Raw genomic sequence first — 13,559 nt, forward strand, 5'->3', positions numbered from 1 at the left:
TGTAGCACTACATTGTATATTGTATCAAGATGACATTATACCGGATATTGCGTAGTGTGGCAGAAGACATAGAAACTCTTCTTTTCTTAACATATTCTTGATAGCCCACTATAATATACATAACATATGTAAATATAGGACATTGCATATGCTATAATGCTGATGTGACCTTATCTGGGACCCCTTTACTAATGACACTTACACGCTCAAGCACTGACCATATAAGAGTATTTGAAAATGCAATGAAAATACCACAAGTGAACCAACGCGAAAGGCTGAATAACTAGGATGCTGACTTGCGAGCTTATGAGACTACTTAGGTCTCTACTGCAACTACAGATTAAACTATGAGTGATGTGGTTGCCGGTTTGAGACGTCTTAATAAGTCAAATAAAATGCCCCTGAAAGAGTCAGACAGTGATCAGTGATGGAGCTGTATCATCTGTATCTTATATGATGGAGCTATAAATAGCAGTGTGTGCTGCACTGTAATCAATGGAAAGGACAGAAAAATGCAGTAAGAGCCATTGATCTGAGCAAACAGTGACTTATAACATCAGATGTAATATATTACTTACATATAATGCTGCATTGACATCAAGGCATCTAGGGTTTTCTTTGTTGCCAGGCAGTACATGTACATGTCCTCCTGATGGTTTATGCAGAAAAGACTGTGTCAATCTCATGAAGTTAGGGGAGAAATCAACTTGTGCATTTCTTTGGTACCATTGATAGATCTTATGACCTGTGGATCAAATGGTCAGTTTTTATATGGTTTTATGTTTCTTTTTGACCAGCCAAGAGAATTCTATAAACTTAACCATGTTTATGGACATGTTTGTCTTCACTTTTATTGCTTGCAGGGTGTATGCATCCCCCAGCAATGATATGATATTGATGTGTTACCAAATGTAACTGTAATGAGAATGATTTGGGATTATCCCATTCAGTACTAGTATGAATGATTTGGGACTAGTCTATATGACTACGGGGTGAGAATGATCTGGGACACCGATCCATGGTATCATAGTGATTTTGGATTAACTGATGCTATTATGGAATGAGAATGATTTGGGCGCCACTAGATGCGGTCTTCTAATTAAGCCCTCTCCCGCACCCCTGTCCAACGACCTTTACTAATTAAACCAAGATCTTTTTGAGTGAATTCTCATCCTGTAGAACATCTTTTCCCCAACCCTGCAATTTGTCTTCTAATTAATCGGCCATTGACAGCAACAGGAGATATTTGTATAAAATACTACATGGCTGAGTGACCCTGGCTAACATTGGGAGGGGATATTGTATAGTTAAGTCTTGATTGTGATTTACAGGTTCATTAGGCAGAACTAGATGCAACGACTCATAATTGGTTACAGTTCTGGCAACTTAAGTCTGCAGATCAGAGTACGTAAACCACAGGGTTTTTCCTGCTTTTAAGGAGACACATTTGCAGTAAAGTGCACAATATTTTTCATATTTGTTATATATGCAATATTTCCCATCCTCTGCCTCTGTACCTTTTTATAGGATGTCCATGTGAGAAGTTTCCGTGAAGGGGGTTGTTGGGTTTAACGCTCCACAAGTTAAACCCTGGGCATGTAGTGTTGGATAGCAGCCTATTACCCCTTATACTGTAAAGCTGTGCATTATAGATATCATAGAAGAGTGTGGGTGCTTTTTTCCAGGTTGGTATTATCCATCAAAGATGAAGCAGGGACTGATGGCAATGGTGGTTAGGAGTATTATGTTGTCAAACAGCTCCTGAAAATTACATTTTTTTAGTCACTGCTGTGTACAGTATGTTAATAATAAAACAAAAATACTTTATTCCATAGTTTTCCTTAAATAAATCAGTTTTTTATGTCTCCAAGAATAGAACAATAGATAAAAGTAATGAAGAATAACATGTATATAATTACATAGGAAAGGCCTGTGGATCTGGCTCATTTTTCCATTTCCCACAGAACTAGAAATAGTCAAATATTTACAGTTAGAAATAGCTGCATTGGATGAGACCGTGGGACTGAGTTCATGTGTTCTGTACTTCTGAACATACTGCCGGGAACGTCTGTAGCTTATTTCCATTCTGCAGAAGGGGGCGACTGTGTTAGGATTTCACAATACTTCCAAAGATAATGCATGGAAAATCTGTCAGATTTGTAGGTACTGTATGTAAAACTGTGAACTTATAAGAGACACTAGACATAAATACTTCATATTAACCCTTTTATGATGAAGAGGTCATCGGTACCTGAGTGTCCAATTTTTGCAGTTCAGTTCTGCTCTTTTTTAACTGATGATATCTTTGTAACAGCTTTACATATCATAACTATTTTTACTTTTTTAAATTGAATAACCTTTTAGCAAAATATGTTAAATTTATGTACCGTATCATAAAGCATCATGCTTCCCCAGGTCCAGCTACAGAGGGCGATGTATGTCTGTCTGAGACTGGCAGCTCTGATTCCCTGCAGCTCCTTCTCCATTCTTCCTTCAGTTGAAGAGCTGTAACAGTGGATATCTCTGTTTTGGTGTCACTTAGAAACACAATCCTGATTTGAAACTATGCACAACTTTAGGTACACAGTGCAGTAAATATAGCAGTTTGAAATGGACCTCTGTCATTACGTTTACACACATGCTATCTGTATAGGGTATGGTATGAAGGGGTAAATAATTGCATTTTATGTTAAAAAAAATAATTGTACCAGCTGATAAGTGACAATAATAAACTGTACCTAGGTATGATATAAAGGTTACCTTTAAGGAAACATTATTTCCTCCTTTACTTAATGTTCATATGAAGCATGTAATATCTCCCCTTCTCACAAGGGCTCACATTGCTCAGTCTGGCAGCAGGTTCCAGTTGGATAACGTGACCTTTACAGTGTTAATACTCATCATTCCAAAACCACAGGGTGGTGGTAACAGGAGCTTCTTTGCAAGGAAATGTCTGTCCTGATCATATGAACTTCATTCTCAAGTTTAGAGTCTTTATTGGTCTATAGAGGTTATGAGTAGAATTACCACCTTGCTGATATTTCTGTGAGTCCCAGCTGTGGTCAGCCATTGTAAAAAAAGCAGAGATCTGGCATTACTGGGCAGCACTGGATGTGAACAGAAAAGAGGTTTGTATACGATATTTCTTGCATCTATAACACCCCCAGCCATATATAACTTTTTTTTTTTAATCCTATTGGAGAAAGGGATATCTCAAATTAAGAAATGAGGACAGGAGAGGGATCAGGAGAGGCAGGAATTGCACAAAAGATTCAAGGATTCAAAACATTTTCTGGGGAGAATCACACATCAGGTTTTTTTACCCTACATCATCTCATATCGAAAACTGCCGTGTCTCCTTTGCCAATAGTTGAATGAATGATTGGAGCAGTCTCTTCTGGTTTGATGAGATGTTATTGTATATGGCATCTGAATATTAGGTATTATATGCAGTGGCAATATTACTGTCTTGTGCAGCAATTATTATCTTGCTTCTTCTGTTTTGCAGGCTTTCTCTGTGCAGTGACTGTTAATGTCCCACCAAAGGTTGAAGTTGAATCTGGTCATGAGGCTATCTTCATGTGTAATGTGAAGGTTACTGGATCCACCAAGTACAGTGTGGAGTGGTCCTATGTAAGTCCTAATATGTATTTCATCCATGAAGACTTTTTTTACTGCAACCTCAGGTTGAATCATATGGAATTCAGTTCCAATGCAATAAATTTCATTTTTCATTACTTTCAGGGGCTCTACCCCTATGTTTGCAGAGTCTTGAATGTTAGAAAGCGTGCCATGCAAGACAATATGAAACCTACCCCGGAAAACCTCCTTGGCAGATGCAGTATAAAGCTTGCTATATAGGCTTCACAAAAAGTTTAATACCATTTTTAATTCCATTTGTTCTATCAATATTTGCAAAGTTGTCAAAAACCCTAATCTGTTTTTACCTAATCCTAAAATACTTTCTAAATTAAACTTTATGTAGCTAACATGCTAATAATTGGCAGAAGCTACTAGGATGTCGATTAGTCTCCCTGAGCCTCTGCGATCCCTCCCTCACATTTGTATCTGTCCAGCTAGTTTGGAGCTTTGTGCATGTGCAGTAGCACCAGCTTCAGAGCTGATGGGTGCTTGCAGAGCTCCAAAGGAGCTGGAATGCTACAGAAGTGGGAGGTGGTAGGTGGGATCGCAGAGGCAACACACAGAGGCATGAAGTATCCTTTGCTAGCTCAGCCTGGAGAGGCTACTCCATGCCCCAGTAGCCTCTGGCGATAATTAGCATATTAGCTAAATAAAGTGTAGTTTAGTTTAGAAAGTATTAGGATAAGGTAAAAATAGATTAGGGTTTAGCACGTTACTGGCCATCTAACATCAGATCTACATTAATAGGTAGATTTTTGATGGTAGGTTTCCTATAAGCCATAATAAAACATTGTTGAAAAGGTTGTTTCTTCTTTTGAGTGTTCTGGCACTTTTATTTCATTCATCCCAAGGATTCTATTGGTATAAAATGACCAATGAGTCACATAAAATGTTTCACTTGTTAATCCTCTGTGTAGCAAGTAAATTTGAGGTGGAAACCAGATGACCCATTTAATGTGAAAAGCTGGTTATAGCACTTGCTTTCTTTGACATGGCTCAGTCCACATGATGTAGCAAGTACTGCTGCACCAAGTTCCTCTTGCTGTGCTGTGGATTTCATTGCATTCCCTGTCACAGTACTAGCTGTGAGACCCCATACAATGGAAGAGGATTATACTAGATATTTAAGAGTCTGGAATTCCCCATTAAGATATTTCTTAGTAGCATTGTGTGAGCATTGTGAGTTACATATAATAAGAATGGACAGGCCACAGGGCACCTTCCTTATTTGATGTTGTGAATTTTTTAGAAAATGCTTTATCTTTTCTTTCCTGGATCTGCAAGTACCAAAATAGCATCCTGGGACCCCTATCATCAGACCATTCTTGTATGATGGATAGTGCAGCTGAAAACTAAGAACTTAAATTTGACTGCAGATGTTCACAGGTTTCTTTGGACAAAACTTTTTGGTCAATTTATTTAGCTGTCTCAAGGAACCACCTTTGTTGGCAAGAACAACCAATCTCAGTCCAGCTTTAATTTTTTCAGAAGAATCATTTAAAATGAAATCTTAGCTTTTACCTTTAAACAGTTTCATAAATCTTATCTCAATTATGACTATGTTACAAAACACTTTAATCAATTTGAACCCATCCCTGTTAGCAGAGAAGTTTGCATTAAATATATAGATTAAGATGGCCACTAGATGAGTACTGGCCAGCCATTGTTAATTGTTATGTTATCTGGCATAAGAACCACTACTTAGCTGGGCTGAGCATACATGCACAGTATATAGGAAAGTCAGTCAGAAAAGCTGTTAGCTGAATGACTATATAAAGTATATGACTGATCTTAGATTTCATTTTTCCTTAACTTCCAAATTAACAGTACTCAAAGAAGTAATGTTGGGCTTGAGTTTTTTATAGAGCCCTTTTATTTTGGAGATAAGTGGTGTCTGAGATCAAAGCCTTTACAAAATATCCAAAATCATTCTCTGGTCTCTATGCTCTTTCTCTCCTCTGCCGCTGTTTGTCTTCCTCACTTCTCTTTTGATATGGTTTTGCCTGTATTTTACCTCTGTTACATCACACATTTAGGATAGTAGCGAAGCAGCACTCCTTAAAAAAGTATTTCTTTATTCTTCGCAACCATATTTTTCTGGTGAACTTTTGATGCTTCTGGATCATCTGCTTTTGAAGACTTCCACCCGTGATTGACCTATTTAAGTGCTTGTTCAATTTCCTCGCTTTTTTCCAAACACTTTGGGTATATTCAAGGCTCATCCTTTCTGATTTTGCTTAATTTAATGTATTACAATATTAATATCATTATTTATCATCCTAACCCTCACATGTTGGGTCAGATAGTGTTGGTAACATATCATTTCATGGCAGAAGACCATATAAGATGTGCCTCATTATTTTGTAAGTTCCCCTTGATTGTGTTAGGTACTGTGTGTACTTTTTAATTGTTCAGTCTTTTGCTGTGGATTCTTTTGGTTGTTTTTTTGTTTTGATAAAACTATGTTATTTTTGGACATTTTTGCCCTTTCTTTGCCATAGCTCTTTTATTCGGTATATCTGGACATTCTGCTGTGACTCCGCAATGATTCAGTTTCTTAAGGTAATTGATGTTTTTCCACAAATTTGATCCACAGATAGATCAAGAGGGACAAAGGAATAGGATCGCAACCTTCAATGATGGGAAGACATTGGTAGACCCCGACACAGATTTCAGCAGCAGAGCAGCTATCAGGAGTGACAACAGTCTGGTCATAAATGATGTCCGTGTAAAGGATGAAAATGAATTTACTTGTAGAGTGAATGCAGGGAGTGAAGGAACTGGTGAGGGCAGCACTCAGCTGAAAGTTTATGGTGAGTACTAGCATCTGGTACTTGTAAATAATTCAGATTTACAACTTGGTCAGAACTAGCCGACATTAGCCCACTTATACTATAAATGGCCATAAATTTGTAGTTGGAAGCAAGGCAAATACTCAAACAATTATTTTTAGAGAGGTTCTTCTAATATCTGTCGCATGGGAAGAGCTCCCCTCTATATGCCATTGAGAAAAAGAATAAGGTTTATATCTATATATCTATCTAATATATAAATCTGAGTGTATGTGTGTGTGTGTGTATGTATGTATATGTATGTATGTCCTTTGAATCTGCATAGTTGCGTTTACAATCACAAATTTTGCAAAGGTTTTGAGCCAAAATTTTCACCCCACACTTTCGAAAAAACACTTATTAGCCACCATATATAGGAGCCACTGTCTCTCTGCTGCTGCTGTGGCAGTTAGAGGCTGAGCAATGATTGGTTGCTATTCTGCCACAGGTCATTAATATGAGCTCTGAGCTTTGATTGGTTACTATAGGCAATGAGTATAAGACACTTATGTGTGAGGTAAGATGGATAGAGACAGAGAGACAGACAGGGAGTGTGAGTGACAGAGAGACAGACAGGGAGTGGGAGTGACAGAGAGACAGACAGGGAGTGTGAGTGACAGAGAGACAGACAGGGAGTGTGAGTGACAGAGAGACAGACAGGGAGTGTGAGTGACAGAGAGACAGATAGGGAGTGTGAGTGACAGAGAGACAGATAGGGAGTGTGAGTGACAGAGAGACAGATAGGGAGTGTGAGTGACAGAGAGACAGATAGGGAGTGTGAGTGACAGAGAGACAGATAGGGAGTGTGAGTGACAGAGAGACAGACGGGGAGTGTGAGTGACAGAGAGACAGACGGGGAGTGTGAGTGACAGAGAGACAGACAGGGAGTGTGAGTGACAGAAAGAAAGACAGGGAGAGTGAGAGACAGACAGGAAGAATAAGTGAGTGAAAGACAGAGAAACAGACAAGAAGAGTGAGTGAGAGAGTGAGTGAGTTAAAAAGAGAGACAGATAGGGAGAGTGAGTGACAGAGGGACAGGGAGAGTGAGTGCCAGAGAGACAGGAAGGGAGTGTGAGTGAGACAGAGAGACCGGCAGGGAGAGTGAGTGACAGAGACAGACAGGGAGAGATAGATGCATAGATAGATATATATTATTTTTTGTTAACCAATTCTATTTTGTTAAAGCTAAGAGCAGTTATTTACTATCCCTGGCAACACCAGGATCTACACTAGTATATGTATATAAAATATATGTGTAATTTTCTTTTCTTCCTACCTTTAGTGTCACCTTCTTCTCCAGAGCTATCTGTAAATTCCCAAGTATTATCCATCACAGAATCTGTAGCAGCTGAGGTAATATAATGGATTCTGCTTCAGCCTCACTTCATATACTGTTCCTTTGGGTACTGCATAAATCAGTATTACGTTCTCTATTGTTTCTAAGGTTGGAACATGCACCAGTAGAAATTCATACCCAGCACCAACAATCGAGTGGTACAGAAATAAAGTTGCTCTCAATGCTGGAGTTGAGAAAACAGCAGGTAAAGTAGAGTGGAAGTGCAGCCCTTTTATGTTTTGATAATGTGATTCTTGTATAAGCTGTGTACTGCAGGCAGTCATAATGCTGCAGGTCTCAATGCCAAATCTACTTGGCTTCCGGAAACAAACCATGCCAAATAGAGATACTGAAAAAACACTTCCAGCAAACTACAGTGCTTAGAAAACTTTCTACTAAGGTTTCTTCACTGCAGCAGATGGGGTGACTTTTATTGCCACCCAATCCCTCAGGTAATTTTTTGGGAGAATTTTTGTTTAAATAGACCATAGTGTTTTTGTCTAACCATAGTTGGTACAGCTCCCCTTGCTCTATATTTGCTTTTTTCATGTGTGATGTGATTTGACTGTTGCTACCTCTATTGGTATACTGTAGATACTGGTGTCCATTATTGTCCAAGTTATTCTCCCTTTATCCCATGTAAGGTCCTTGGCTCATGTGCAAAATTATTTATGTGAATATGTAATACCAAGGAGTCTATTTGTTCTGGTCTTGTTAGTTGAAAGGTTTTTAATGTATGCAGTGATTCTGTGTCTTTTATGTGTATGCAGTAACCCATTGTGGGGTTCCTACTCAGTGTTGGACCAAAGACCAAAGTCTTGAAGTGGGCATACTAGACTCTGTAGTTTCACAGCAGCCTAAGTGACCCAGTTTTCACACTGGCTCCTATATCCACTTACCTAGTGTAATTTAATTTGTCTTTCAGGAGTTTTAAAATTACGTAAGTCCTGTAGGTTTTCTCTTGTGTTGGGAGCTCTGACACCTTCTTATATAATCTCTCACTTTCAATTACAGATTTGTATGCTTCATCTCGGACAACCACTGAGGCATCTGGTTTGTACACGGTTTCCAGCACGCTTTACCTGAAGCCCACCAAAGCAGATGCTGATGCAGTCTTTTCTTGTAAGGCTGTATTCCCCCTACCAGGAGGCTTAACAAGTCACATGGAATCCAAGGAATTCAAGCTGTCACTCCACTGTAAGTAGGACTAATAGAAGCCATCATCTGGCTCTGGACTCATCTTGTTATTGGTTTATATTACATTTCAATACCCATTTCATTTTCCCTTTCAGATTACACTGAAAATGTGAAGTTAATGGTGTTACCCGATCAACCCCTTAAGGAAGGAGATAAAGTGACTCTACGATGTGAAGGAGATGGGAACCCTGCCCCTACTTACTTGTTCCAGAAGCAAAAGGTCATTTTTTTGTACATTTTAATCTGTTGCTATAGGATAAGTTCAAAACATCTCTAGCGGTGTCCATTAGTCTTTTCCATCATGGAATACAATTATCAGCCACCTTTTACTGATGGTAAACCCTTGACTTTCATGTAAGCAAGTCTAACTTGCGTTTGTCCATCATTTATAAAGGCAAAAATAGCGCTGCAGCCTGTGTTATTTTTGCTATTATCAATAACGGAAAAGTAGCAGCTGGTCACACATGTGCCTGCTTCACTATTCATCTCCATGGTTTTGAGTAAGATAGCCAAATACTGTGCTAAAGACTGAATGGAGTGGCAGCTTATATGTCGGACTCACTCCTCCATTTGGGATACAACAGACCCCCGTGCTCATGATCCAAGGGAACAACTCGTTGGACAACTCCTTTAAGGCTTCCATACAAATTAAATGAGTTGTCAACCATACATGTGACTGTCTTTCCTAGCTCACATGTATGATTAGGTTGGCTTATGTATGTTGCTACCAGGCACCAATGATAGCGGCTCTCGAGAACAATCGGACTGGGCTAAACAACAACTTGTTTATTTCCCTCTTTATCAGCCATTGGGTAGATTTGGGAATTTGTCAGTTTTTCATCCAATATGTAGTTTATTTCTATCCATAGATTCTTGCCAAATATTAATACTGGAAGATAGTATTTTAATCTATTTTTTGCATTCACTTGTATGTTTTTCAGTTTACCCCATAATCTGCAAAGGGACTAAGTTGCAATGCCACACACAGCCCATAAAAATAATGACTTTGTGCATAAAGAAAGTTGTTTTATTTTTGCTTGTTTTTAAATTACATGCAACCTTCACCCCTTAATATCTTACATTTACAGGCTAATGGTGATGTGGATGACTTGAATTCTGATTCTGATGGAAATTATATTTTTAAAAATATCTCTCGAGAGGATAGTGGCAGTTACATCTGCGAAGCCCTGGATTTTGACAGCCCTGAGGACATTGTGCTCAAAAAACAAATAGAAATCAATGTTCATTGTAAGTGGGATCTTTGTACTAAGTAATTGATCACTTTCCTGCACTGTCTACCCTGTAGTTCTGTACTTACTTGTTTAACTTTGGGCCTCATCTCTTTGTCTCTTCTAAGAGATTTTAAATGGGCGGAAGCAGGTTTAAATTATTTTAAATATATGGCTGGAGGGTCTTCAAAAATAATAAAATGCATATACTTAACTCTCTCCCCGATCCCATTCAGCTGTGTTGCCAGCCGTCACTACCGGATCTCTGTTTGTTTATAGAGACCCGAATTGCCGCCCCAACCATATCTGCACGCCTGCTACTGCATTAGTTTCAATGTGTAGCAGGCGCGTAGCTTTGGTGGGGTCGGCACTTTTAGGTCCGCAGCTGAATGGGAGTGGTGAGAGAGGTAAGTGTATGCATTTTATTATTTTTCAAGCCGCTTCAGCCATATATTAAAAAAAAAAAATAAACATGTACAACCGCTTTAAAGAGGTTTCCCTGGACTCAATAATAATTTTAGTCATGAACAAAAATTGAATGGGGAAAAAAAGAACACATGCCTATTTACCCTACAGGTACCATTCAGATTGATGAAGTACCGTATATAGGTTGTAAGAGTAGCAAAATATTTTAAATTTGCTGAGCTACAGTACCTATAGTATTCTACAGCCTGTTTTTCTAACTTCATGACCAACAATTTTTCTCCTGCAGACCTAAATCCTCTAACCCTCATCCCATCTGGACAAGTCCGTCACTCTGTTGGGGAAGATGTGCCTCTTAGCTGCATAGGCGATGGCTCAGAAAGACCCGACTTGGTCTGGAAGAAGGTATAGCTTCCTCTGCTACTGTCATGTACGTTCTAATCTATTCCACTATCAACTGATGAGGTTGTATTCATATCTCACAATGTTTTGTTACAGGGGAATGTTGTTCTTTCTAGCAGTAACAGACATCGTTTGCGTAATTTATCATATGCCGATTCTGGGGTTTATACTTGTGAAGCTACCGTGTCGACAGTTCCAGGACTGCGCAAAGAGGAGAGTGTCACAGTTGTTGTGGAAGGTAAGGGCAAAACAAATCAAATTTACTCTGTAACAACAAGGCTTAAAGGACATTTGCCACCAGGATGAAGTTTTGTCAACTAAGCACACTGAGATACTGGTGTGTGTCCACTCTGCCAGGATCTGCGCTTTGATAAGCTTTCCTATGATCTTATATTTTTTTTTTTTTTTTTTTAAAGGCATTAAAATTATGCAAATTAGCCTGTGGGGCTCCTGCTACATTAACACCTATGGAGCCTAGAGTCACTTAAATTCATTTGCATAATTCCAAAAGCCTCTATTTTTATAAAAACAAGGTCACAGAAAGCTTAAAGGAAACCTACCATTTCAAATGGTAGGTTTAAGCTGCAAACACCGAGCACCAGCTCAGGGTGAGCTGGTGCCGGTGCTTAGTTTCGTTAGTGTTAAAACCGCGGTATTGCGGTTTTAACACTTTTTAAACTTTATAGCAGAAGCCGCTTCGGCGCTTTAAAGAAGAGCATATACTGGCACAGGAGGAACACACCAGTATGTCAGTGTGCTTAGTTTACAAACCTTCATCCTGTTGGTAGGTTTCCTTTAAAGACTTCTATGAGGTTAGAGGTAAATCTCTTTTTTCATCCAAAAAGGTCAAGGCAGCTGAAGAAAGGCTATTGGAGGGTAAGCTTGGTTGGAAGGGAGGATGCTAGGTGTGAAAAACTTTAGTACCTGTTACAGGTCTCACAGATTGGCCCAATTGCAGAAAAAACAAAAATACCTAAGGTTGTCCTTCTCTTAATAAATTAAGACTCACCAGATTTTACAACACGAATTTAAAGGCAGCCATGTGTATATGAGGATATGAAATATTCCTTATAGCATTTCCTTTTTTTGTTAAAACTTGCCTGTTGTCAAGCACTGTTTAGCGCTGCGAAATATGTTGGTGCTGTATAAATAAAGGAATTATTATTATGTTCAGAAATGTTACTTTTAGGGACTGGGACTCTATGGTACCTAGTATCTTGCTTTTTTTCTCATCGGGCTTGTGATTCTGTGAGCTGCAGAACCAGACGCTGTGTCAGTTAAAGATATAGGGGGTCATTTACTAAGGGCCCAAATCACGTTTTTACTTCGGGTTACCCGAATTTTACAGTTTTGCGCAGATTTTCCCTGAATTGCCCCGGGATTTTGGCGCACACGATCGGATTGTGGTGCATCGGTGCCGGCATGCACGCAGCGGCTGTCGGAAAACCCATCGGCGGAGAAACCGCCGTATTTTTTTAAAAAATGTGTCTCTTGATACGCGCTTACCTGCACCCAATCTGGCTTGGTGAACTTCAGTGAACTCCGACGGAATTCAGCGCAGCAGCCACACCTAGTGGACATCGGGGGAACTACCTTAGTGAATCACCGGAACACCCAAATCCTCCACAGAGAACGCGCCGCTGGATCGCAAATGGATTCATTTTCTTTGGAAGAGATTTTTTTTAAAAGCAAAATGGGACAAAAGAGGGAATGCTAAAACGGACAGCTTACAGTCTACCTTGCGGTGCTGACAGTTCATCTGATGTAAAAGATGTTGAACTTCAATTCATCTTAAAACAACTGAAATGAGAGAAAACACAGGGGGAAATTTATTAACCCACTTTTTAAAAAAAAATACCTGTTTAAAATGCCTTGCACCACATTAGAGATGAGCGAGCATACTCGTCCTAGCTTGATGCTCGTTCGAGTATTAGCGTACTCATTGCTCGGACGAGTATTTCGCCCGCTCGAGAACTGCTCAAGGCAATGCAAATTGTCTTCTGATAAGTTAGCAGATGTATGGAAACATCTACAATGTGTTCTTCACACTTATTGTTCTTCACATATTATTGCGAAGAACCCCGTTCTGCACTCGTGTCTTCGAATAAGTTAGCAGATGTACGGAAACATCTGCAATGTGTTCTTCAGTGAAGAACACATTGCAGATGTTTCCATACATCTGCTAACTTATCAGAAGACATTATTTTTCAATAAAATGAAATACATTGAAAAATGCTTGAGTCTCCCATTGACTTCAATCGGCAAAAGTTTGTCTCGAATAACGAGCACTCGAGCATTTTAGTGCTCGCTCATCTCTACACCACATTTATCAAGGATTTTAAACCTTTTTTGGCACTTTTCAGATGACGTGGCTTGCGGGAAATTGTTTGTGCGCCCAAAAATCTGTGGCACAGTTTAGACCAACTAAAAGTAGGTCTAAAGTGGGAACTGGCAGTCTTGTGCTGCACCAGAAATATCATCACAAATAAATCTGACGCA

General features: G+C 39.2%; 1 protein-coding gene across 1 annotated transcript in view; it reads left to right on the top strand.

Moving 5' to 3' along the window:
• BCAM (basal cell adhesion molecule (Lutheran blood group)) overlaps positions 1–13,559 on the top strand; it is a 39,671-nt gene that overhangs the window by 13,433 nt on the left and 12,679 nt on the right. The window contains exons 2-10 of the mRNA XM_072110398.1: positions 3,509–3,633; positions 6,239–6,455; positions 7,756–7,826; positions 7,918–8,014; positions 8,824–9,006; positions 9,102–9,226; positions 10,095–10,254; positions 10,948–11,063; positions 11,157–11,298. Coding sequence (XP_071966499.1) covers positions 3,509–3,633; positions 6,239–6,455; positions 7,756–7,826; positions 7,918–8,014; positions 8,824–9,006; positions 9,102–9,226; positions 10,095–10,254; positions 10,948–11,063; positions 11,157–11,298 — 1,236 coding nt within the window. The remainder of the gene's footprint in view (positions 1–3,508; positions 3,634–6,238; positions 6,456–7,755; positions 7,827–7,917; positions 8,015–8,823; positions 9,007–9,101; positions 9,227–10,094; positions 10,255–10,947; positions 11,064–11,156; positions 11,299–13,559) is intronic.

This window comes from Engystomops pustulosus, chromosome 6, assembly GCF_040894005.1.
Source record: "Engystomops pustulosus chromosome 6, aEngPut4.maternal, whole genome shotgun sequence".
NCBI lineage: Eukaryota > Metazoa > Chordata > Amphibia > Anura > Leptodactylidae > Engystomops > Engystomops pustulosus.